This window comes from Myotis daubentonii, chromosome 1 (assembly GCF_963259705.1).
Source record: "Myotis daubentonii chromosome 1, mMyoDau2.1, whole genome shotgun sequence".
In the NCBI taxonomy this organism is placed as follows: Eukaryota; Metazoa; Chordata; class Mammalia; order Chiroptera; family Vespertilionidae; genus Myotis; species Myotis daubentonii.
Window position 1 is genome coordinate 20171030 of NC_081840.1, and position 21524 is coordinate 20192553.

General features: G+C 54.8%; 1 protein-coding gene across 1 annotated transcript; it reads left to right on the plus strand.

Moving 5' to 3' along the window:
- The first annotated feature begins 222 nt into the window (after nt 1-222).
- On the plus strand, nt 223-8215 carry ZDHHC22 (zinc finger DHHC-type palmitoyltransferase 22). The gene is made up of 3 exons (XM_059689350.1): nt 223-794; nt 2622-3161; nt 7950-8215. Exons 2-3 carry the CDS (start codon nt 2636-2638, stop codon nt 8213-8215), a joined length of 792 nt encoding a protein of 263 aa, XP_059545333.1. The 5' UTR covers nt 223-794; nt 2622-2635.
- Nucleotides 8216-21524: the final 13309 nt, after the last annotated feature.

The following is a 21524-nucleotide window of genomic DNA, read 5'->3' on the forward strand; positions in this document are numbered from 1 at the left end:
AAGCTGCCTTATGCTAAAAGCTTAGCACAGTGCCTGGTTCTAGAGCCCAGTAAATAGTGACACTAACTAGGCACTACTGCTTAACTAGTGCTTACCATGGGCAGGCCCTGTTTAAGGGCTTTGCGTATATTGTCATAGAATCCTCACATCTCTGTTTTACAGATGAGGAAGTGGAAACTGACGATCACACAGTAGTGAATGGTGGCTATTCAGACCCAGGGGGACAGGCTCCAGAGTCGGGGTCTCAACCCCTCTGTGACAATGACACTGGTCTTTATGGGTGTTGCCCCTGGCAGGCTGAATTCTAAAACCCCCAGGCTCCTTTCTGTCCCAGAGTGGAGAGCAGGGAGGGTTGTCAGCCACAGCGGAAAGGCAAGAGCAGATGATGGTGAGAGCATCCACATCAGGGCTGAATCCAGATCCCAGTTGTAACCGGTGGCTGAAGTCAGGCAGGGCGCCCCAGCCCACTGCAAGGGAACCAGGGGAGGGGTGGGGGGCAAGTCCCCGATGCTGAGAGGGGTGGTCAGGGAGCCGCCCCCAGAAGGGGAAGAGGGGGTTACAGGACTGGGGGTACTCAGCTGCCATCCCCGCCGCTTCCTGGCCCCCACTCGCTGGCGCCCAAGTGGGAGGACCGCGCTGCCCGCTCCCTCCTCCCCACACCCCCGCTACCTGCCCAGTCCCCGAAGCGAATCGTGAGAAGGCTGCGAGCCAGCGGGGCCGAGCCCACAAGTTTGCAGCCTCGGAGAGGGCGAGAGCCGGCGTCCAGGGCTCCTCTTATCGGCGACCGGAGCTCGGTGAGTTCATTCCTCACCCCTCTGCGGCGGTGCGGCGGCGGCGGCGGCCGCGCAGGGGGCGGCTTCCCGGGCGCCCGGCTGGCGCTGGCCGAGAAGCCGGCGGCCGCCTCGCTGGGGCTCCTGCTGTGCCGCCCTCCGCTGCGGGCGAGGCAGGCTCCAGTGCTGAACGGACAGCTCCCCGAGTCCCCGGGCGGCTCGGGCAGTCTCCGCCGTCCTCTCTCCCGCGTAGGGCCCGGGCTGCGGCCGCCCGCCCAACGCCCCCCACTCCCCCAGCCCCAGTCCTTCGCCTTCCAGGCGCCGCGGCGCATCTGGAGGCTGCTCCCGCGCCCCCCTGGCGACCGGCGTGGGGAAGACACTTGCTTCACCGGAGCCCGGGGCCGAGGGCTCTGTCTGGGGCGGGCAGCGCCGCGGCAGCTCCGGGAAGCGCATGGCCAGAGGCAGTACCGAGCCCCCAGCGACCACCCTTGGGCGTGCCTGGCGCTGGCACCCTGCCGGAGAGAGACTCGCGCTCCCCGTGCGGCCGCGGGTCCCCGGGGCACTGGCACCTTCAGAGGGGACTCCAAGGTGATCAGTCGCCCAAAGGGATGGGACAGCCTGGATGGTGGCCTCCTGGCACTCGCCCATCCCGGGTGCAGCTGCCTTCCCAGAACTTTTCTCGCGCCTCGGGCTCCCGACTCCTTAGCCCTTGGAAAAGTTCTCTCGGGCGCCCAGAATTCCATGCACCGGTGGCCTCCGAAGCTGGGCAGGAACCTGGGCTGGGGGTGAGGGAGGTGGAGTGGGGATGCGGCGGGGGCTGCGCTCGGCGGCGGGGGTCGATCAGCCGAAAGGCTGGCCAAGCATCCGCTCCTGCGCCCAGGGCGAGCTTGTTGGTACCGAAAGGGTTTCGGCGCCATCGGCGTTGTTTGGATTTCTCGCTTCAGGAGGGCGGGAGGCGGGCGGGAAGGGGGGATATCGTCGCCTCAAATGAAAACGCTTTTTGCAAAGAAATAGCCAGGGCTGCCAGCGTGGAGAGGTGGGCTGACCAAGACCGGCTGACACAGGTATTCCGGCTGCCCCCGCCTCACCCCACTAGATGCCTCAGCGCCTGTGTGAATGGATCGATTGTTTTAATCGATTTTTTTAAAAGCCAGGTGGCAGCGGCTGCGTGTGTGTACACAGATATACACAAACACAGACACCCAGGCACACACAGATTACACGTACAGAGTCACACACAGACCCTCCCTACACACACACACACACACACACACACACACACACACACACACACACACCAAATATCACGGACCCCCAAGCACACATACCTCCAAAGAGTCAGATGACCTGTGAGGTCCCTGAGTGTGTTGCCCAAGGTGGGGTGGGGGCGGGGGCTGAGAAAGGGGAGGTGATGCAGGGCTCCCATAATTTCCCTGGGCCCCACCCCAAGCCTCTGCCTTCTCCTCCTGGGAGGTCTGAAGGAGAAACCCCAAACCTGGGCTCTTTTCCACAGCCATAACAGAGCCCAACCCCTTGCCCCTCCTTTCCTTACAAACAAGCCCCAACCGCGCTCTCCTTGTGTCTGACTCCGGGGTGCCAGGGCGCCGAAGTCCCTCGGAAACCATGGAGCCAGCACGGGGAAGTAGAGTCTGACCCTCAGAGGCCTTGGCGGTGAGTCTCGGGGTCTCATGCCTGCTCCACCCGGGTTAGGAAAGAGAGGACGGACGGTGGAGGGACAAGGATGGGGAGCATGGACTGGTGTGAAGCTGGGCCGACGGAGGACGCCTGGGGAGCGCCCTAGGGCGCCCCCTGGACACCGCAGTAAGTTTTCCTCTCTCCCCGGCCCCTTAGGAATGTAATCAAAGATGCTGGCGCTGAGGCTGCTCAACGTGGTGGCCCCCGCCTATTTCCTGTGCATCTCCCTGGTGACCTTCGCGCTCCAGCTCTTCCTCTTCCTGCCCAGCATGCGCGAGGACCCGGCGGCCGCGCGGCTCTGCTCGCCAGCGCTCCTCCACGGGGCACTCTTCCTGTTCCTCTCGACCAACGCCCTGGGCAACTACGTCCTGGTCATCCAGAACTCGCCCGACGACCTGGACGCCTGCCAGGGGGCCTCGGCCAGGAAGGCTCTGTCCGCCCCGCCCAGCACCCACTTCTGCCGAGTGTGTGCCAGAGTCACCCTGAGGCACGACCACCACTGTTTCTTCACCGGCAACTGCATTGGCAGCAGGAACATGCGCAACTTCGTCCTGTTCTGCCTCTACACCTCCCTGGCCTGCCTCTACTCCATGGTGGCGGGCGTGGCCTACATCTCGGCAGTCCTTTCCATCTCCTTCGCGCACCCACTGGCCTTCCTCACGCTCCTTCCCACCTCCATCAGCCAGTTCTTCTCTGGTGAGTGGGTCTTGACAGGCAGGTTGGGCCCTACACAAAGACCCCACCCCAACCCCAACCCCAACCCCAAGTTTGCCAGATTTCGCAAAAATAAATAAATAAAAATAAAACCCCCACAACAAGATGCCCAATTAAATTATCATTTTGGATAAACAATGCATAACTTTTAAGTGTATAAGTAACTCCTAAATATTGCATGAGACATACTTATACTAAAAAAAAAAAGGTTCTGTTACCCATCTGAAATTCAGTTTAACTGAGCATGCTGTATTTTATCTGGCAACCTCTCTCCCTACCCCAACCTCGTTCATCATCTCCTTTGTGCTCACCATGGCCCATTGGCTCGTAGAGATGTGGTGATCCAGGCAATACACCTGCTCTGTGCCAGGTGGGCTGGGTGCTGGCTCCCCTTCCATGCGGCCTGTGAGGGGCACCCATGTTTTGACCTTTCCTCTGCCTGGACCCCAATGCTCCTCATGCATTCCCTTAAGGACTTTGCCTTCCAAACATCTTGCCAACCAACCACAGTAAGATCAACAGGGTACCAGCCAGCCCCAGCAAGAGACTAAGTTCTGCCCTCCTGCCCATGATGTTTGACCCCACCAGGTGGTCCCAGCCTGCAGATGCCTCAAAGCAGGCGGCACCTGGTTGGAGATGCAGCCATGTTTAATGGTTGCATCCTCACACCACAGTGATGGGACTGGTGTGGGAACTGATCCTCCAGGAGGCTCGTACACCTGCAGGAGCCAGACATGTGGGCCTTGGAAGTGACACTCAGCTGGGCACCCTGGTGAGGACTGTGTATAGAGTGTCCTGTGAACAGCTCCCTGGTACGTGGCCCAGAGGGACCTGTGGCAGTTCTTACCACTTTACCTGGCCTTGCAACGTGTCCCTACCTCACTTCCTTCCTCTCCATCCTCCCCTGGCCTTTGACTCTGATTGACCTGGTTTTTACAATTGATAGTGTACACACATGTGTGTATGGTATCAATATCTCTATTTCTCAGATGAACAAACTGAGGCGCAAATGGATTAAATGGCTTTCCCACAGCAGCACAGGGAACACAGCATGTTTCCTCAGCCACTGACCTTTCAGGGACAAAGAAAGTGCAGCTGCTTCCACTGAGAAGCCAACATTGTCTTGATGTGCCTGGGCTGGACATTGATAAAAATTTTGCTCCTCTCTTGGGGGGGTGGGGGGGGGGAAGCCATTATTTCAGCCTTTGTTGGGGCAGCAGCCTAATCTTTTGCAGGCATAGAACTGTTGTGCCATTTGGCAGAGGGAACACAGAGACCCAGGAAGGACCCAGATAGGGGAGATGCCTTGAGGGCTGGTGGCTGAGCTGGGCCCAGAACTCAGAGCTCTCAGGCCTTCTGGAACCTGGCGCTGGCATAGGAGGCTGCTGGGACTGAAATAACCAGGAGGAGGGAGGGTAGGTGGGCGAGCTAGGGGGTGGAGTGTGAGCACAGGCAGGTGGAGAGATGAGGGGAGCCAGAGAACCTAATTACACTTTCTTTTGCAAGTAGTTTCCTCACATAAAAATGGATGTTTCCAAAGGGAGGATCTTGAAATGGTTTGATTTGAGATAAGCCAGGCTTAGAGGCCTATCCATATGTGCTAGGTTTGGGAGGCAGGAAAGAAAAAACAGGGATCTATGTATTTGCTCTGGTGGGAGAACAGAACCAGTAAGTGCCTACCTTGGAGACCAGATCCCATTCCAGCAGAAAGATGAGTGCCATTATCTTTTACCTCCTCACCATACCCACTAGGAAAAGAAAGGCCAAGATTTGTAATCTCAAACTCTCCCATCTCATCTTCCTCCTTTGCCAACCTTTCATCGTTCCCCTTGCACGTCCTTCTCCCCCTCCCCTGTACACTCTTCAGTGCCTTCCTCCCTATGTCTTCTCCCCCTATTCTCAACCCAAGTGGTTGAGGACACTACCTACCTCATTGCTCAGGAGGACAGGAGGGAGTTGGAAGGCCCAAGTTGTCTGATTGAGCAGTTATTTTCCAGCTGTGGTACTTGTCCTCAACTGTGGTACTGTCCCTGACTTATATCGGCATGAGCATGAGATGGCTGGGAGTGTGGGCCCTGTGAGCTAGAAGTAGAAGAGGTCTTCTGGTGGCTGCTGCCCATGGATCTTTAGCTGATGCTCAAGAGGTAGGAGGCTGGCCAGGTGGGTTTTAGAAGTTGTCTTTTCTTGTGGCTTCATGGGATCAGCGTAAATTGTGTCACTTCTCTGAGCCTCATTCTTCTCACCTAGGAAATGGAGATGATGCCATCTGATCTGTGTCATGACATTTGTATAAGTACACCAGTGTGGTGGATGCCTCCAGAAAGTCCAGTGAAAGGGAAAGGGGATTAACGTTTGTTGAGCACCTATTATGTGCTACCCACTGTGCAGGTCTCATTTCATTCAGTCCTCACCACAATTCTGTGAGGTAGGTATTATCATATCCATCTTAAAGGCTCAGGAACAAAACGGTCAGCAAGGTTAAGTTGCTTCGAAGCCACATAACTAGTTATGATTCCAACCCAAGATTTGGACTCAGGGTTGCTAGCCTCCAGAGCTCATATTCCTTCCACCACACCACACTGCCTCTCTGAAGCTGCTTCTTGATGAATGAGCCTCTTTGGGAGGAAGGGAGCCCCTTGTCCCTGAATGTATGTCAAAGATGCCAGGCAATGATCTGTCAAAGGTGTTATAAATGCTTGGTGGGAAGCAGGGAGGGAGAGATTGGGTGGTGTGACCATTCAGGCCTTTAGAAAAACTCTGATTTTTTCTAAAAGAAGCAGAACTATTATTAGATAGTTCAGAGAGCTGAGGCAGCCAGGTTAGCCAACTTCAAACATTTCAAGAAAAAGCAGGTCACCAGAAGAGCCTTTTGTAGTTGCCACAAGGGGCCAGGAGAAGGCCACAGGGTCTTTTCCGCATACATTGATTTAGTGCCAGAAATAAAGCCCCTGAAAAACAGCTTCCATCAGCTCAGGCTTGTCCCCGAGGCTGAGATGCAAGGCAGGCCCGCACTTGACAGCTCTGATGTTCTCAGGTCCCAGCTTGAGGGTCATCTGTCCCTGTCAGCATTCCCGGAGCCCAACGGGAACCCCGGTCCCTGGATCCTTCATCCTCCATGTGCTTCCTGAGCTAACCTGTGCTGACAAGAAGAAGTGGGTCAGAGGGAGGGCCTGCCCAGTGTGAGCCCCGTCCCGCTGCTGCCCCCAGCCAGCTGAGGGGCTCCTCAAAATGCCAGCTGGAACGAGCCCTCCCTCCCCTGGGCAGATGGACTTATTGTCACCAACTTCACAAATAGAAACCTGCTATCAAGCTCCCAGGGGCTGAGGGCAAGAGAAAGCTGCTAATGAGCAAACCCAAATCCTCCCGGTGGCTGAGTCCATCACTACTGAGACTGGACAAGTTGTAAGACCCCAAACCCTCAGGGGTCTGGAAACTGGAGTCTGGGGAGACCGGGGAAGAGCTAGACCGGGGCCAGGGGAAGCTGGAGAAGGGAGGGATATGGTTGTGATTTGCAGAGGTCAAGTAGGTTGTAAGGTGGGGTCTGGAGCAGGTACCCTCATCTCACTGGAGGACATGGTGGTGGGCTTGTCCTGCAGGAAGAGCAGCTGAGGGGGGCTTTCGAGTTCTCTCCTGGGTTCACTGCCCTGGCTGCTGGGCAGGTAAAGGTGGGTGTCTCTACCATGGCTGCCAAAGATGCAGCCCAGCTAGGACTGCAAGCCCTGGGAAGAACGAGAAAGCTTGATGATCTAAAAGGAGTTAACGCTGAGATCATTTTGGGTCAAGTCTCCTCAGCAGGGAGCGCTGTGCTGTGTGGGAACCAGAAAGCTGACCACTTTGCACACAATTTTCCTGGATCGTGCAAACCTATGGAGCCATTTTACAGATGAGCAAACTGCAACTCAGAGAGGTTAAGAAACGTGTGCGAGGCCACAGAGCTGGGAGATTCAAACTTAGCGTGGACTGCCCACCCCTACTCTGAAGAAGAGTGTGGGATCTCTTACTCAGATGACATTTAAAACCTAGTAACAGAGAGGGCTTGTCTAGAGAGGTTTACAGGAGGTCGGCCCAAGGCAGGAGGCTGGACTAGTGACCTGGGGAGGGGGGAAGGCGGGGGGGGGGGGAGCGGGGGGCCCTTCCAGGCTTAGCAAGTTCTGACTGACAGGAGAGCTCTGGCCAAGTGTTCTGGTGGCCACACTGTCCTCTTGTTAACACTAATGACGGGTTTATTCTCTCGGTTGGAGCTCTGTGCTGCCCTGGGAGCTGGTTACTTATTCTTCTTGATGACTGGGCCCTGCTCCCCGTCACGCTGTCACCTGCCTGAGCCCTCCCGCTGATGCTTCCGGCTCCATGGGAGCAGGTGCTTCAGTCTAGACAGCTGCCCAGGCGCCAGCTCCCCCTCTAGCACCCTCAGCTCACCCCTCGCTCCTCCTAGAAAAAGCCCTCTCCCTATTTCCAGACCAGAAAGAGAAGGCAGAGAAAGACCGGTATCTACGACTCAGGGATGTTAATATCTAGGCGCCGCGCAGAGCAGCTTCCTTCCCTTCTCCCGGACATCCCCAGTTCTCCCCTGGCCGTCAGCACTAAGAAAAAGTTAGGGCAACTAGTTTATCCTTCCTCGCCGTCGCTGCAGCGCTGAGATTGCTGTAAAATATCGCTTCAATCTCATTAATCTCCCTCCCTTCCGAGCGGAAAGCGCCTGCAGGGATGGCAGGTCCGTACGTGGCCTGGGTGTAAAGCGATGCTGGTGTTTCCCCGCCCCCACCCCTGCAGGAGCTGTCCTCGGTTCTGAAATGTTCGTCATCCTCATGCTCTACCTCTGGTTTGCCGTCGGCCTGGCCTGCGCCGGCTTCTGCTGCCATCAGCTGCTGTTGATCCTCCGGGGGCAGACCCGCCACCAGGTGCGGAAGGGGGTAGCGGTGAGGGCCGGGCCCTGGCGCAAGAACTTGCAGGAGGTGTTCGGGAAGCGGTGGCTGCTGGGCCTGCTGGTCCCCATGTTCAACGTCGGAGGTGAGAGCTCCAAGCCGCGGGACAAGTAGGCACGCCCATCATTCCTCTCGGTGTCTTGACTCCTCCTGAACACGAGACCATGGCACCCTTGTCCCCACCCATGACCCACTGCAACCTGGATGGATAATGTCCTAGCATCCACCCCTGGTCTGTGACACAGAAAACAGCATTGGCTGGTGGATCAATGGCAAGGAGGAAAAAATGGCCACCCAGGCATTGTTCCACTCTCCATGGGCCGGCCAGGCGGGTGTCAGGAGGCCTCTGCATTTGTTTCTTTTCCTTGGGGCCCCTCTTTGCCCCTCTGCCCACTTGATCCATGCCCTCTGCCATGTCTCATGTCGTCACTGCCATCTGCTGGATCTTGTCCTCTAAGCCCCATGTTGGGAGTAGGGAATGAATTCTTGCTGCTGATAGGATGCTCCCTGGGACCTGAAGTCTGGCAAAACTGTTGAAAATTACAAAGTGTTTAAAATTACCAAGTCTGCTCTGCCAACTGCCAGGGAGCTTGGGAAAGGAGGGGGAGTGTCCTCGTCCCCTCTGAGGAATTGTGGGCAGTGAGAGGGGAAAAGAACTCAGTAGCTTGCTGCCCACCCACCCCCAAGTTGCAAGGCCCTTTCTTTGGGACGCAGCAGCCAATGGTCTGGGATTTCTTTTCCAGCTGCTGTCCCCTGTGCAACCTACTCCAGCTGGCCACCCAGCCCAGTCCGGGGCCTGGCTGGATGCTTTCTTTTCCTGGCACTCTTCCAGCCTTGGCTAGATGCTGGGAAAGGAAGGAGAAGGGAGAAGGGAAGGGGACATACTTATAAATGAGAGGCATGTGACTACATAACCATATAGGAGAGAGGGAGAGAGAGAGAGAGAGAGAGAGAGAACTTAGGGGAGAAGGAAGAGGGTGGCACAGAGGCTGAGTGCTGAGATATTTGAAGAATGAGAATGAGAGAAGGAAATGGGTTCATTTTTTCCCCGTATAAAGGACATTCTGGCAGCTAAAGCTGTTCAACGTTAGGATGGATGGCTTCCTGGGGAGGTAGTGAGGGCCCCAAACCAGAGGTATTCCAGCAGGGACTAGGCAGTCATCTAGCAGGTGCGCCGGGAAAGAATCCCTGCACAGGCTTAGGGAAGGGAACATCTCTCCCACCCAGGATTCTGGTGTCCGCTTTGTGATCGCCAGGTCCAGATGATCTGTAGAGAGTTATTTGTTTTCATGGAGGTGGTATGGGCACAGAGGAGTCTTAAAATGATGATGCAAACATTTAGGATCCCACCCAGCCACCAAGGAGAGAGTCTCTGGAGAGACAAATCTACCCGGGCGCTAATGCTAGTTAAGGCGGTTGGCATTTGAGGACAGGGAGACGGAGCAGTTCAGGGGCAGGTGGGGACAGTGGTGGGGAGAGCAGAGCTTGAAGGTCATGCTCAACTCGGAAGGGGAAGATTGGGAGAGTTGAGGCTGTGGAGTGGGGAGACCAGAATATAGGGGTGCAATTGCCAGACCAGCGCTGTTATCTGACTGGCTCTGAATAAGGGCATGGCCGTGTGTTTTAGAACCCAGAGGACCAGATCCCTGGGGCATATGAGGGAGTGGGGACAACACATGTGCCCCCTCCTGACTGGGTCCCAAGGCCAGTCTGCCATCCATGCAGGCAGCAGGGCTGAAACCCACACCCTACAGTGCCCAGCTGGTGGCCATGGCAACCCCAATTGTTACTACACAACACCCTGAGTTCTTGGGTGGAGCTTGGAAGGACTTTACCTTGGTCCTGCCTTCAATGCCCCTAGAGGGCTGATGTACTAATGGCTCCATCTGCTTATACTTCCTCCCATATCCCTTCGTTCATGCATCCTACATGTATTTATTTAGTGCCACATATGTACAGTAGTGACCAAGATCATGAGATTCCTGCCATCAGGGGCAACTTGTTGCTGTCATCCAGGCACTGAGTCCCACCCCCAGAAAAATGGTCACTCTGCCATCTTGGTGGTCAGCAGGGCAGGTCACTTGGAGAGGAAAGATATGGCAGAGAAAGCTGAAGGAGAGCCCCGGCTGCTGGATGGAGAAGTCATTGGGGGCATCCTCACCCTCGTTCTGGCCATACTTAGGTGGTGGGAATGGAAGGGTAGGGGGAGAGGCCTGGGTGACCCAGGCCCTGGTTCTCTCTTGATCCCCAGCTCAAGCTTGGAAGCCAGTCCAGCCATTTGCAGCCTCCCGGAGCCTCGCCTCGGCGCTGTGAGGCTGGACATTGGGGGAGGAAGCCAAAGGGAGACCTGCAGGAGGTCGGCTCCTGGCAGATTGGACAGTGTGTGTGTGTGGGGGGGGGGACGGGGGCGGGTGTAGCGGTGGGGAAGTTGCCAGTTGTGGGACTTGAGTACCATTTGTATACATGACCCTGCATTGTCGATGAAGAACATCAATAAAATGTGTGGTTTTAAATTGGATTTGATGTGATCATATGGGCACTGTGGTTGGTAGCAGGGCTGGAATGTACCGACGCAGTCATACTGGCTATTAAAATATTTAAGGTCAGGATCAAAAATACTTCTGTTCAAGTGGGTACATCATCTTTGTCTAGACTGCTGCTGCCCCAGATGCTCCTGCTCCTCCCCTGGGGCCCTGGTTCACCGCACAACCCAGAGACTAAAAGGGCATCTATGCGGGACCCCCAGGATCCTGCCCACTCTTTCAGCCAGAACCCACTGTGATTGGTCAGGGTTGTGGGTATGGTCAGTTGCAGGTCCACAATGCTGGGGTCTATGAACCCATGGGACCAAGGATGGGCTGTCTAACCTGGGACTTACTTCCTCTTTTCCCACTCCTCCTCTCCTCCCACCTCTTTCCACATCAGAGGACAGGTGGAGGGAGAATGAAGAATCCACCTGATCCTCCAACACAACCAGGGCTGACCATTCCTGAGGATCAGCCAGGGCCCGCTGCTCTCCCAGCCCCTACTGACAACACTTGGAGACCTTGGGCTGCCCAGCCCTGGGGACAGCAGGAAGGGGGCTGAGCCCTGCAGGGAGTGGTCCCTGAGCAGGTGAATGGTCACGACCTCTAATGCATCTTAAAGATGTGTAGGCCTGGGTTGATAGAGACACAGCTGCAAGGTGCTGATTTTACTTGGGCTGTTGAACAACCTTCAGCCTAGGCCGGAGCCTGCATTGCCTGAACACACACCAATGGGCGGCAGCTCCCTGATATGCAGGGGCAGGTGGTGGGAGATGAATGGAGCTGTGGCTAATCCCTAATGCTCAGCTAGTGCTCAGAGCATTCTAGAGCATGGGCTGTCTACACTCCACAGGGCAGACACCTGCCTTGTTCACCATTGTATCCTGGATGCCTAGCAGGAGGTAGGCATCTAGTAGGTGTTCAATAAATATTGACCAGATAAATACACAGCTCAGTCTCTCACTCCACATCTCTCATTCCCCTCATGTGCCCAGCATTGTGCTTTGCACATTGTGGGGCTAGAAATGGATGAGACAACTCTGTACTCGAGGGGCTTACAGTGCCTCAGTATTCCCATCTGGAAAGTGGGCACTCTGCTTTGGCCCAGGCTCTAGTGTCGGATTAGGCAAAAGATGAACTGCCATATGAGAGAAGGACAAACTGAAAGAGACCTGAACCACATTCCCTTCCACTATCATGAGGAAGCCAGTCCTTAGGTCCCTGGGGCTATCTTTTAGCCAACCTCCTTCCTAAGAATATGGTTGTCTTTGTTACTTTATACATTTGGTCCTCTAAGTGCCCTGGCTCCTCTCTGAACCCTCTGTCTTTCAACTGGCCTCATTGCCCCCCGCCTCTGTCCCCCCTCCTGCCCTGTCTCTGGGCATGCTCTCAGGGAGGCAGCCCCTCCTGATGGGGAGAAAAGGAGGGGATGTGTAGGGAGCAAGGATGCCTTGTCCTGCCCTGTCTGAGATGAGTTAGAAGTGAGCCAGAACCTTGGACCTGGACACTAGCCAGGGTGATCCTACTGGTGGGGCTGGGGATGTCTGGGGTAGCTCAGCTGCCTTGGTGTTGGCCTCTGCCTCTGCCCTCATTCCTCACTCTGTGGGTGGTGCTGGCCCAGCTCCTCAATTCATTCCTCAAACATTCATTGATGCCGGGCATGAGGCCAAGAACCAGGAATTCAAAGATGAATGAGACCTATTACCTGACTTCGTGGGGAAAAGGACCAATTGTAGAGGGTTAAGCTTCAGTGGCTGATGGGAGGGAGAAGGACAGGGTACTATGGAAGCCCAGAGGGGAGCACTCCCTTGGCTGTGGTAGGCTGGAAGACTTCCCAGAGGAGGAGACTCAGACTCATGCAGGATGAATAGGAGTTGGCCAGGCAGAAAAGCAGAGCCATGGGTGGGAGTGGGGGTAGGAGGGGCTGTGCAGAGGCAGGGATGGCTGGTGATTTCTGGGATTGTGAGTCTCCTTTTAGGAGTGTTGGGGACATGAGTATACATGCTGCAGGCACATTCCCCATGGACCCTGCCTCCTTCTTCTTATAAAACCCTGACTCACCCTCATTCAAGGTTGTTCCTCTTGTGTGAGTCAAGCATAGATTGTCATCTACTTTTTCTACTGGTCAGTGGAGTTCTCCAGGGTGGAGATCACAGGGAGAGGGTCACGTTCATTCCCCCAGGGAATCAGCCTGGGAACATCAGAGACCCCTAGACCTCTCTCTGGGCCCCGAGAGGGGCCTCCGGGAGCTCCCCACCAATCGTTCATGCTCATACAGCTTCAGAAAATGGGGTTGGAAGGAACTTTCTACCAATATGGCTTCCAGGTGTAGAGCAGAACTGAAAGGCTGAAGACTGAAACATAGGGATAAAGTTTCACAATGTACAATCCCCCCATCCTGACTGGCGAGGCCCTCTGCACCCAGGTGGACAGCTCCAGCCCACAACCTGGTGGCCCCAACATACTTCCTCCTTCAGCCTCGGCCTCTCCCAGCCCCTCTCTGTCCCCCATCTCCACAGGACCTTTCCTCACCAGGTCCAGCCCCTGGGGGAGTCTTCCCCTACCTGCGGCAGCAACCCATGGCTCTGACTCCCTCCTGTGTGGGTTCCATCTCTCTGCTCTGCTGTAAACCTTGGAAGGCAGGGAAGGTGATGGTGGAATCCTCCGGTTTCCCCCATACCTAGCACATAACATAGAACACGATGTTGATGCTGTAATTCAACCATGAGTAATAATGACCAACATTTACTGAACTCACTCCATGCCAGGCCCTTGTCATACACACACTTCACCTGTATTAATTATTACTTATTATTATTTACTAGAGGCCCGGTGCACAAAAATTTGTGCACTTGAGGGAGGGGAGTCCCTCAGCCCGGCCTGTGCCCTCTCAGGGGATGACCACCTGCTGGCTTAGGCCTGCTCCCTGGAGGATTGGGCCTAAGCTGGCCATCAGACATCCATCTGGCAGCCCGGCAGCCCTCGGGGGATGTTCACTTGCCAGCAGGGAGCAGACCTAAGCTGCAGTCGGACATCCTTAGCGCTGCTGAGGAGGTAGGAGAGGCTCCCGCCACCACCGCTGTACTGGCAGCCATCAGCCTGGCTTGTGGCTGAGCAGAGCTCGCCCATGTGGGAGCTCACTGACCACCAGAGGGCAGCTCCTGCATTGAGTGTCTGCCCCCTGGTGGTCAGTGTGTGTCATAGTGACCAGTCATTCCCAGTCTTTCTGCTGTTAGGGTCAGTTTGCATATTACCCTTTTACTATATAGGATAGAGGCCTGGTGCACGGGTGGGGGTCCCCACTGGGGTGCCTGGCCAGTCTGGATGAGGGGCTGAGGGTTTTCAGGCTGGCCAAGCCCGCTGGCGACTGAAGCTCCCAACCTCTCGTCTTTTTTTTTCTTTTTTATTCTGGGATTTAGTTACCTTCTATAATTGAAACTTTGTTGCCGCTCCAGCTCTGAGGCCACGGCCTGCTGAAAGCAGATATCTGGGGTTTGTTTAGCTTCTATAATTGCAACTTTGTTGCTTAGAGTGGAGCTCAGGGCCCAGCCACAGTAGGGAGGAAGCTTGGCTTCTTCCATCACTGGAGCAAGCAAGACTCCTGCTCGCTTCAGCTGCATGGCTGCTGGCTGCCATCTTTGTTGGTGGTTAATTTGCATATCTTGCTGATTAGTCAATGGGAAGCGTAGCAGAGGTATGGTTAATTTCAATCTTTGTCTATTATTAGATAGGATTTTTTCTTTACCTGTATTAAGTATTTATTCTCATAGCAACACTTGAGGTATGTTTTGTTTTCACTACTTTTATTTTCCAGGTGAAGGAACTGAGACACAGAGATGTTATATAACTTGCCCAAAGTCTCATGGCTAGCAACTGGCAGAGCTGGGATTCAAACCATGTGAACCCAGATACTAGACTATCTTTCTTTCTTTTTTTTTTAAACATATTTTATTGATTTTTTACAGATAGGAAGGGAGAGAGAGATAGTTAGAAACATCGATGAGAGAGAAACATCGATCAGCTGCCTCCAGCACATCTCCCACTGGGGATGTGCCAACAACCCAGATACATGCCCTTGACTGGAATCGAACCTGGGACCCTTCAGTCCGCAGGCCAATGCTCTATCCACTGAGCCAAACCAGTTTCGGCAATCTTTCTTTCTTTTAAAAAATTTTTAGATCCTCACTCAAGGATATTTTTAAAAATGTATTTTAGAGAGAGGAATGGGAGGGGGCGGGAGAGAAAAAGAGAGAGAGAGAGAGAGAGAGAGAGAGAGAGAGAGAGAGAGAAACATTGATGTGAGAGACAAACTGATTGGTTGCCCCAAATGGGGATTGAACCCCTGGGTATGTCCCCTGATTGGGAATCAAACCCTCAACCCTTGAGTGCACAGAATGACGCTCAACCAACTGAGCCACACCAGCCAGGGATAGACTATCTTTCTATTGTGGGCTATTGTAGGCACCCAATTAATGCCCTGCTGAAAAGTAACAAGGACTCAAGTTTTCATTCATCAACTCATTGATTGATTGATTCATTCAATCCCACCATCCTGATACGTTTATTGAGCACCTACTATGCAGTAGGCATGGGCGGGTACAGAGAAAGGAATGAGGCTCAGCCTCTGCAGCCTTCACAGAGCTGACAGTCAGCTGCTTCAGGTGACTGACTCTGCAGATGCAAACAGGCTGGCTTCAGGGTTTGCAGGATGTATCTGGTCCCTCCCAGGCTGATGATAATGGGCAGGTTGCCTTGCATGAAGCAGTTTCTTCAGAGGTTGACTGTGGAGGCCTGAGGACAGTCCAGGCTGGAGACCATACCCCAGGGCTCAAGGGAGATGCCTGGCCAGGGGAAAAGAGCTGAGCTATTTTGGGGCTGCTTCCCTCCCAGGCAGGGTAAGAGTGCCTGCAGAAGGGGACCGGACACTGCCAGAGAGCTGAGCACAGCCACCCGCCAGAAACCAGGACACGGGAGGCACCCAAGACCCTAAAATGGAGTGGGCTCAGAGGGGAAGGATATCTGCCAAAGCTCCTCTAGGACATTTGAGAAAAGAGAGGCCTCTGGAGGGGCCAGAGGGCTGGCTGGTGCAGCGGGATCCGTGTTAGTGTCCTCCCCACTGAAGGCAGCCTCAGCACAAAGCTCTGCAGGCTGGGAGCAGGGCACTGACCTGGAACCCTGAGCCAAGAGCAGCGGAGAGGAGTGCGAGCGCTGTGAGGCCTCCAGAGAGGAGGCAGACCTCTGTGGGCTCCTCCCCAGACTCCCTGTCCCTGAATGCCCCCTTTCTGTCTTGCTTATGATGCCTGAAATCCCCACCATTAATATCTCTTTAAAAATAGCATTGCTCCCCTCCCCCAAACTCCTCCTTTCACATTCTGGGAGGGATTTGCTTGAGCTGCCACTTTTTCTGCCTGACAGCTGAGGGTTGGACCAGAAGTGGTCTGAATGGGAAGGTTTAGATAGAGAAGCCCCTCTGGGGGGACCTGAGGGGACTCTGAGGGGAATGGGGGCCCTGCATGACTGGTGGGAGGGGGACCAGCATGGGTAACTCCCCCAGCACGGGGTAAAACTAGCCTCTGATGGGAAGAACTGAAGGTGGAGGGGGGTCACATATCCTCCTCTATGAAGTGGCATTCTGGAAAGATCACCACACTGCGAGTCCAGAGTGTCCAGTGGTTCGGCCATTGAGTCCCTGCGTGACCCTGGACAAATCACTACCATCCTTGGATACTGAACTCCCTCTTAGACTTACCAAGAATTGGACACTCGTGGCCTTCAATGGGGCACATTGTTGGAGTAACTCCCCGCAGGGGAAGTTCTGTTTTGTTCTACTTGCCACAGACTCCACCCCTCCCCATTGCCTACACAGAGCGACTCCCAGTTTGGTCCCTGGAGGCGTCTGAGTTGGTGATCCCTGAGAGACTAAGCTTCGGGAGGTCTGAGCTCTAGCCCCCACTATGCCCTAGAAAGGCTGTGTGACCTTCCGTAGCCACTGGGTCCAGTCTGGCAAACCGGCTGCGAGCACTGTGCTGTGGCCATAGGAGGGAAGGGTATGATTGGAGACCTGGGAAGGCAGAGGAGGTGAAAGGCAGAGGTCTCCAGCAGTGGGGGAAGGGGTGTTCCGCTCTTGCTTAGCCTTGGAGCCTTGCCCGCAGGGTTCAGGTGCAGAGAGCTCCGAGACCCAAGCCAGGACGGCAGCCAGGGGAGCGGGCAGCGAGGCCCATCCACCCGAGCCAGCCTGGCAGCAGCCGAGGAGTCGCCTCGCACGTGCTGCGTAATTAATAAACAGGAGGGGGGACGCGGCTCACCGGAGAAAGGATTTAATTAGCATCGCTTTCAGGAGAAAATTAAATTACAGGAAGCAACGGTGCCCTCGGAGGAACGCGAACCCCGCAAACCGATTCCTCAGGCCCCCGCGTGGTCCCTGGCCGCAACTCCACTGCCAGGCCCCACCCCGCGGGACCAGGGCCGCGCGCGCGGGGCTGGGGCTCAGCCGCCTCTCCGGGTGCGTTTCCGCGTCTCGCGTGGCACCCGGCGCCCTCCAGGGCCCGCTGCCGTGGCTCGCTCCGCCGGAAGGGGGCGCCGCCGGGCCGCGCGCCCGGCTCTCCTGGCGCCCGCGCTCCCCCTGCCAAGGTGGGGGCGCCCGGGAGGACTCACGGGGAACCAAGCCCCGATTGAAGGGGCTGCTGGGCTTATTGTCCCACCGAGCCACAAAGGCCTTCAGGGGACAAAGGGTGAGGTCTGGGTTCAGTCTCATGCTGCTAATAGTGGTCTCACCCCAGACTCATCTACGCTTCAGAAAAGTGGGGCGAACCAGCCGGATTCGGGGAGATGGGGTCAGGAAGTGCGAGAACAGAGCAGCCTTGTCCACACCCCGGTTCCCCCAGAGGCTCCCGTGCGTCACCCCCTTAGCGCTCACCTCACTCTCATCCCCGCCCCTCCCTCTCCACCTCTTCCCTAGCACCTGGGAGTATTTTTATTTATAACAACAGCGACCATTCCTGAGCTCTCGCTAGATCCAGGCCGTGGGGAGATGCTTAGCCTAGGGAAGTCACGAAGCCCTGTGCGTGTGACTAGATCTGCAGAAGAGGAAACTGGCGCTCCCAGAGGCCACGGAGGTCGCCCAGCAGCACGGAGCTGGTAAGAGCCGATGCTGACACTCACACCCCCTTGGCCTCTGAGCTCTTCTCCAGCAGGGAGCTTCCCCCCACCCCCAGCCTCCAGCACGGAGCCTCTCTCAGGTGCTCAGTGAGGATTTGTCAATGAATGGCAGGTGCTTCCTTGTATGCCAGAGGGGGTGCTAATAGCTGAGAGGCTGTGAGGATGGAAGGAGACGTGTGTGTAAAACACCAGGCACCGCACTTGGACTACTGTGAGCATCGGGTAAAAGCTGGTGCCAGTGCTTCTCAAACTTGACAGTGTGTGGGAATCGGCGAGGATCTGGTAAAACACAGGCTCCAATCAGGTGAGCCTTCGAACAAGCTCCAAGGGGGATGGTGGTGCTGCTGCTCGCAATCATTGTGTTGTGCTGGCTAGTTCCTCCTCTTAACCACCCAATCCCAGTCCCAATAGGGAGCCATTGCAGTAGTTGCCAGCGTTGTCCACACATTGCAATCACCTGCAGAGCTTTAAAAACCACTGACGGGAGTGGGGGAGGGCGAGGTCCTCCCTCCCAGAGAATGAGAGTTGGTCTGGGTGTGGCCTGGACATGGGTGTGGGATTTTACAGGTCCCCAGAGGCTTCCACTGTGCAGCCAAGGCTAGAACATGGGTAGCAGAGGTGCCTGAGGCAGGAGGTAACGTGAGCAAGAGGGGATTAATAAAGTTCATCTGATACAGCTGTGGAGGATGGGTTGTATGGGCAGGAGACTGGGCTAGGAGTGACATTAAGGATCCTGGTTAGGGGGGGGGGGGCGACAATCAATACCGTTGATCCTCAATAGCTCCCCACCCCTTGGCTGTAGAGCCCTGAAGAGGGGTGGGGCCTGGGACAGGCTGGGAGAGCATGCTTGCCAAGTACTCCACCAGGTGTGTTCCAAGGAGGGGCTCTGTTCTGGGTACAGCGGGGTGTGGAAGGCAGGGTGGGAACTGCGCTGGCTTGCTGCTCACTGCCTGGAAGTACAAAGTGAAAGGTTGACCTTGGACTGAGGCCAGCTCAGCCGGCCCATTCTCGCTCCTTCAACGGCTACAGTAACAATCTTTTTCTTTTTTTAAAAAGTATGCTTATTGATTTCAGAGTAGAAGGGAGAGGGAGACAGAGATAGAAACGTCAACGATGAGAGAGGGGCATTGATCGGCTGCCTCCTGCACGCCCCCTACTGGGGACCAAGCCCACAACCCAGGAATGTGCCCTGATCAGGAATCGAACCCTGACCTCCTGGTTCATAGGTAGACACTCAACCGCCGAGCCATGCTGGCTGGGCCACAGTAACAATCTTGGAGCACCCCCCATGTGAGGCCACTGTTCTAGACACTTTCCACATTATGGCTAAGTCAGTAACCTAACAAATGAGGAAACAAGGCCCAGACCCAAAGCCATGATATTCCCATCTCACCCTGATGCCTCTATGCACGTTTCCTTGGTGAAAACACTGTTCCCATCATCTCAACTTGCCTCAAGTTCCTTTCAAGGCTTTGGAGTGCTCTCCACTCCGATCTGAAGCTGGCCTTGGGCACCAGGCCATACTACCTTGAGTTTCTACTCTCCCTGTGAGTCATGTCCTCTGGCTCAGCTGTGAGGGCTCCCAGGCTGGGACCACGTGTGATCTTCTGTAGGTCCTGGGCCTCAGTAAGGGTTAGTGCTGCCAGGGACAGGATTATCATGAGATAAGCAAGGTGCCTACTGCAAAACTTGGGAAGGTGCTTATGCTTGGGTTGTGCGCATGCTTCTGCTGGCAGCGGCTGGGCGCAGGCCGAGGAAAGCAGACACAGGTGCCGTTGTGGATGAGCTCACGAGTCTGAAGGTGAGTCACCCAACAGGATAGTTCACTTCCGAGAACTCTCTCCTAGCGTGTTTGGGTGTGGAGGTGAATCTACCAACTGATTAATATATTGTACCTTTATCAACACTTCTGTTCTCAGCTACTAGACATTATGGTACACTCTGGGGTGATTAGGAGTCCTTTAATGAAGGACTCTTGCACTAATCAAAGGATGTTAAACCCAAAGGTTATCAAAGTGTTATGTTAATCTTTGAAATACAAGTAGGAGTAGAACGTATCACTTTAACCAGGCTTACATGCCCAACTTTGGATGTATTAGACCCAGTGAAATCCAAATTATCAAAGGGTTGACTGATTGATGGTCATTGCTACCCTCCCACTAGAATATCAGCAGGGGCCACCTCTGTTTCTTTTCCCAGTTTATACCCTACAACCAGGTCAGCATCGGCGACATAAATGTGTTGATGACTTCATGTATTCATTACCCTGAAGTAACAACTACAGTGACAATGTTGGATCAGGTGAGCTTCAGGGATCATGAAAACGTTCACAAATGGAAATGATCAGGGTTTGAGAATATACAAATTTGAAGGGTGTGTGTTGAAAACAGAGTAGTGAGGACCACATATTTGAGGAAGTTTAAAGGTTTCTAAAGTGGGATCTACCCTGAGGCTGAGTCAAGTGCCTGCTCATCTCTGACCCTATGTGTTCCAAAGCCCCTTTTCCTCACGACTAAAAAAAATTGTGTGATAGAGACATTCACCACCCACTCAGTGCATGCGCTCCCTCATTTCCTAATCCCCTGCAGCTGGCGGGCCAACCTGATTAATGCAACCAGCAGCATTAGGAACTTACTAGCTAACTACTAACTAGTTAGAGTCTTCACAGTGAAACTGAGGCTGAGAAAATGCTTCAAGAATGAAAGCAATGCATTCTTCCAAATACATTTTGACTAGACAAGCATCAACTTGGAGGCTTTAAAAAGAGACTTTCACCTTAGCTCTCCTGGCCCCCTCGGCCTGCCGAGTGCCAGGACCCTTAGTGAAAGCAGGCTGCCTAAACCACACTTGTGACTTTGCTGGCGGCTGTGGGTACCCTGGGCTGTGCTTTGGGCAGTTCCCGGCCCTTCCTCTCCTGTGGGGTCTGTGTAAGTCAGTGGTTCTCAACCTTCTGGCCCTTTAAACACAGTTCCTCATGTTGTGACCCAACCATAAAATTATTTTCGTTGCTACTTCATAACTGTAATGTTGCTACTGTTATGAATCGTAATGTAAATATCTGATATGCAGGATGGTCTTAGGAGACCCCTGTGAAAGGGTGGTTCGACCGCCAAAGGGGTCGCGGCCCACAGGTTGAGAACCCGCTGGTGTAAGTGAACACTCCCTTGCCTCTCGGGGCAGCAGTGACACTCAGGAGAAGCCCAGAAGGCTCACTGGGGAGCAGAAGGCTCAGACTTGACCCTGCACTAGGAGGACCACACCTCAGAACCAGGCTTTCCTGTGTTTGTTCAATACGAGGCAGCGCCGGCTGAAGGAGCACCTGAAAAACCAAAACCTGCACCTATACCAAGATAGTAAAAGCATACCCGACAGGGAGCTGGGCTGACGTCACCATTTCTGCTTCCTCCTTATACAAATTAATAAACTGCCCCAAAGGCAGGGGAAGAGAGGGGGCTTAAAGATGCCCAAGGGCAGCTTCCAGGCCAAGCTCTCCCATCTGCCCACCCAGTGGTGGAAGTAGGGGAGCCCCCGGAGACGAGAGACCCCGGGCCGCCTCTGTTACAGAGACGTTTACCAGAACTATCGAGCACTCCCCCAGAACCACTGGATTCCTGAGTCTTTAGGAAAATCAGAGGCGGCTATTTTTACTCTCAGGCTCTCAAGCAGCTCTGAAGGCCTGGGGCTCGCTAATCACGCAACCTGGCAGGGGCCCTTGCGCAGGCGGGCAGGGTCCTGCTTTC

Bases quoted from the DNA above. Each gene is read 5' to 3' on its own strand.
- ZDHHC22 (XM_059689350.1), top strand. From the start codon at position 2,636: ATGCTGGCGCTGAGGCTGCTCAACGTGGTGGCCCCCGCCTATTTCCTG. The intron at 3,162-7,949 runs GTGAGTGGGTCT...CCACCCCTGCAG, and splicing joins CATCAGCCAGTTCTTCTCTG to GAGCTGTCCTCGGTTCTGAA.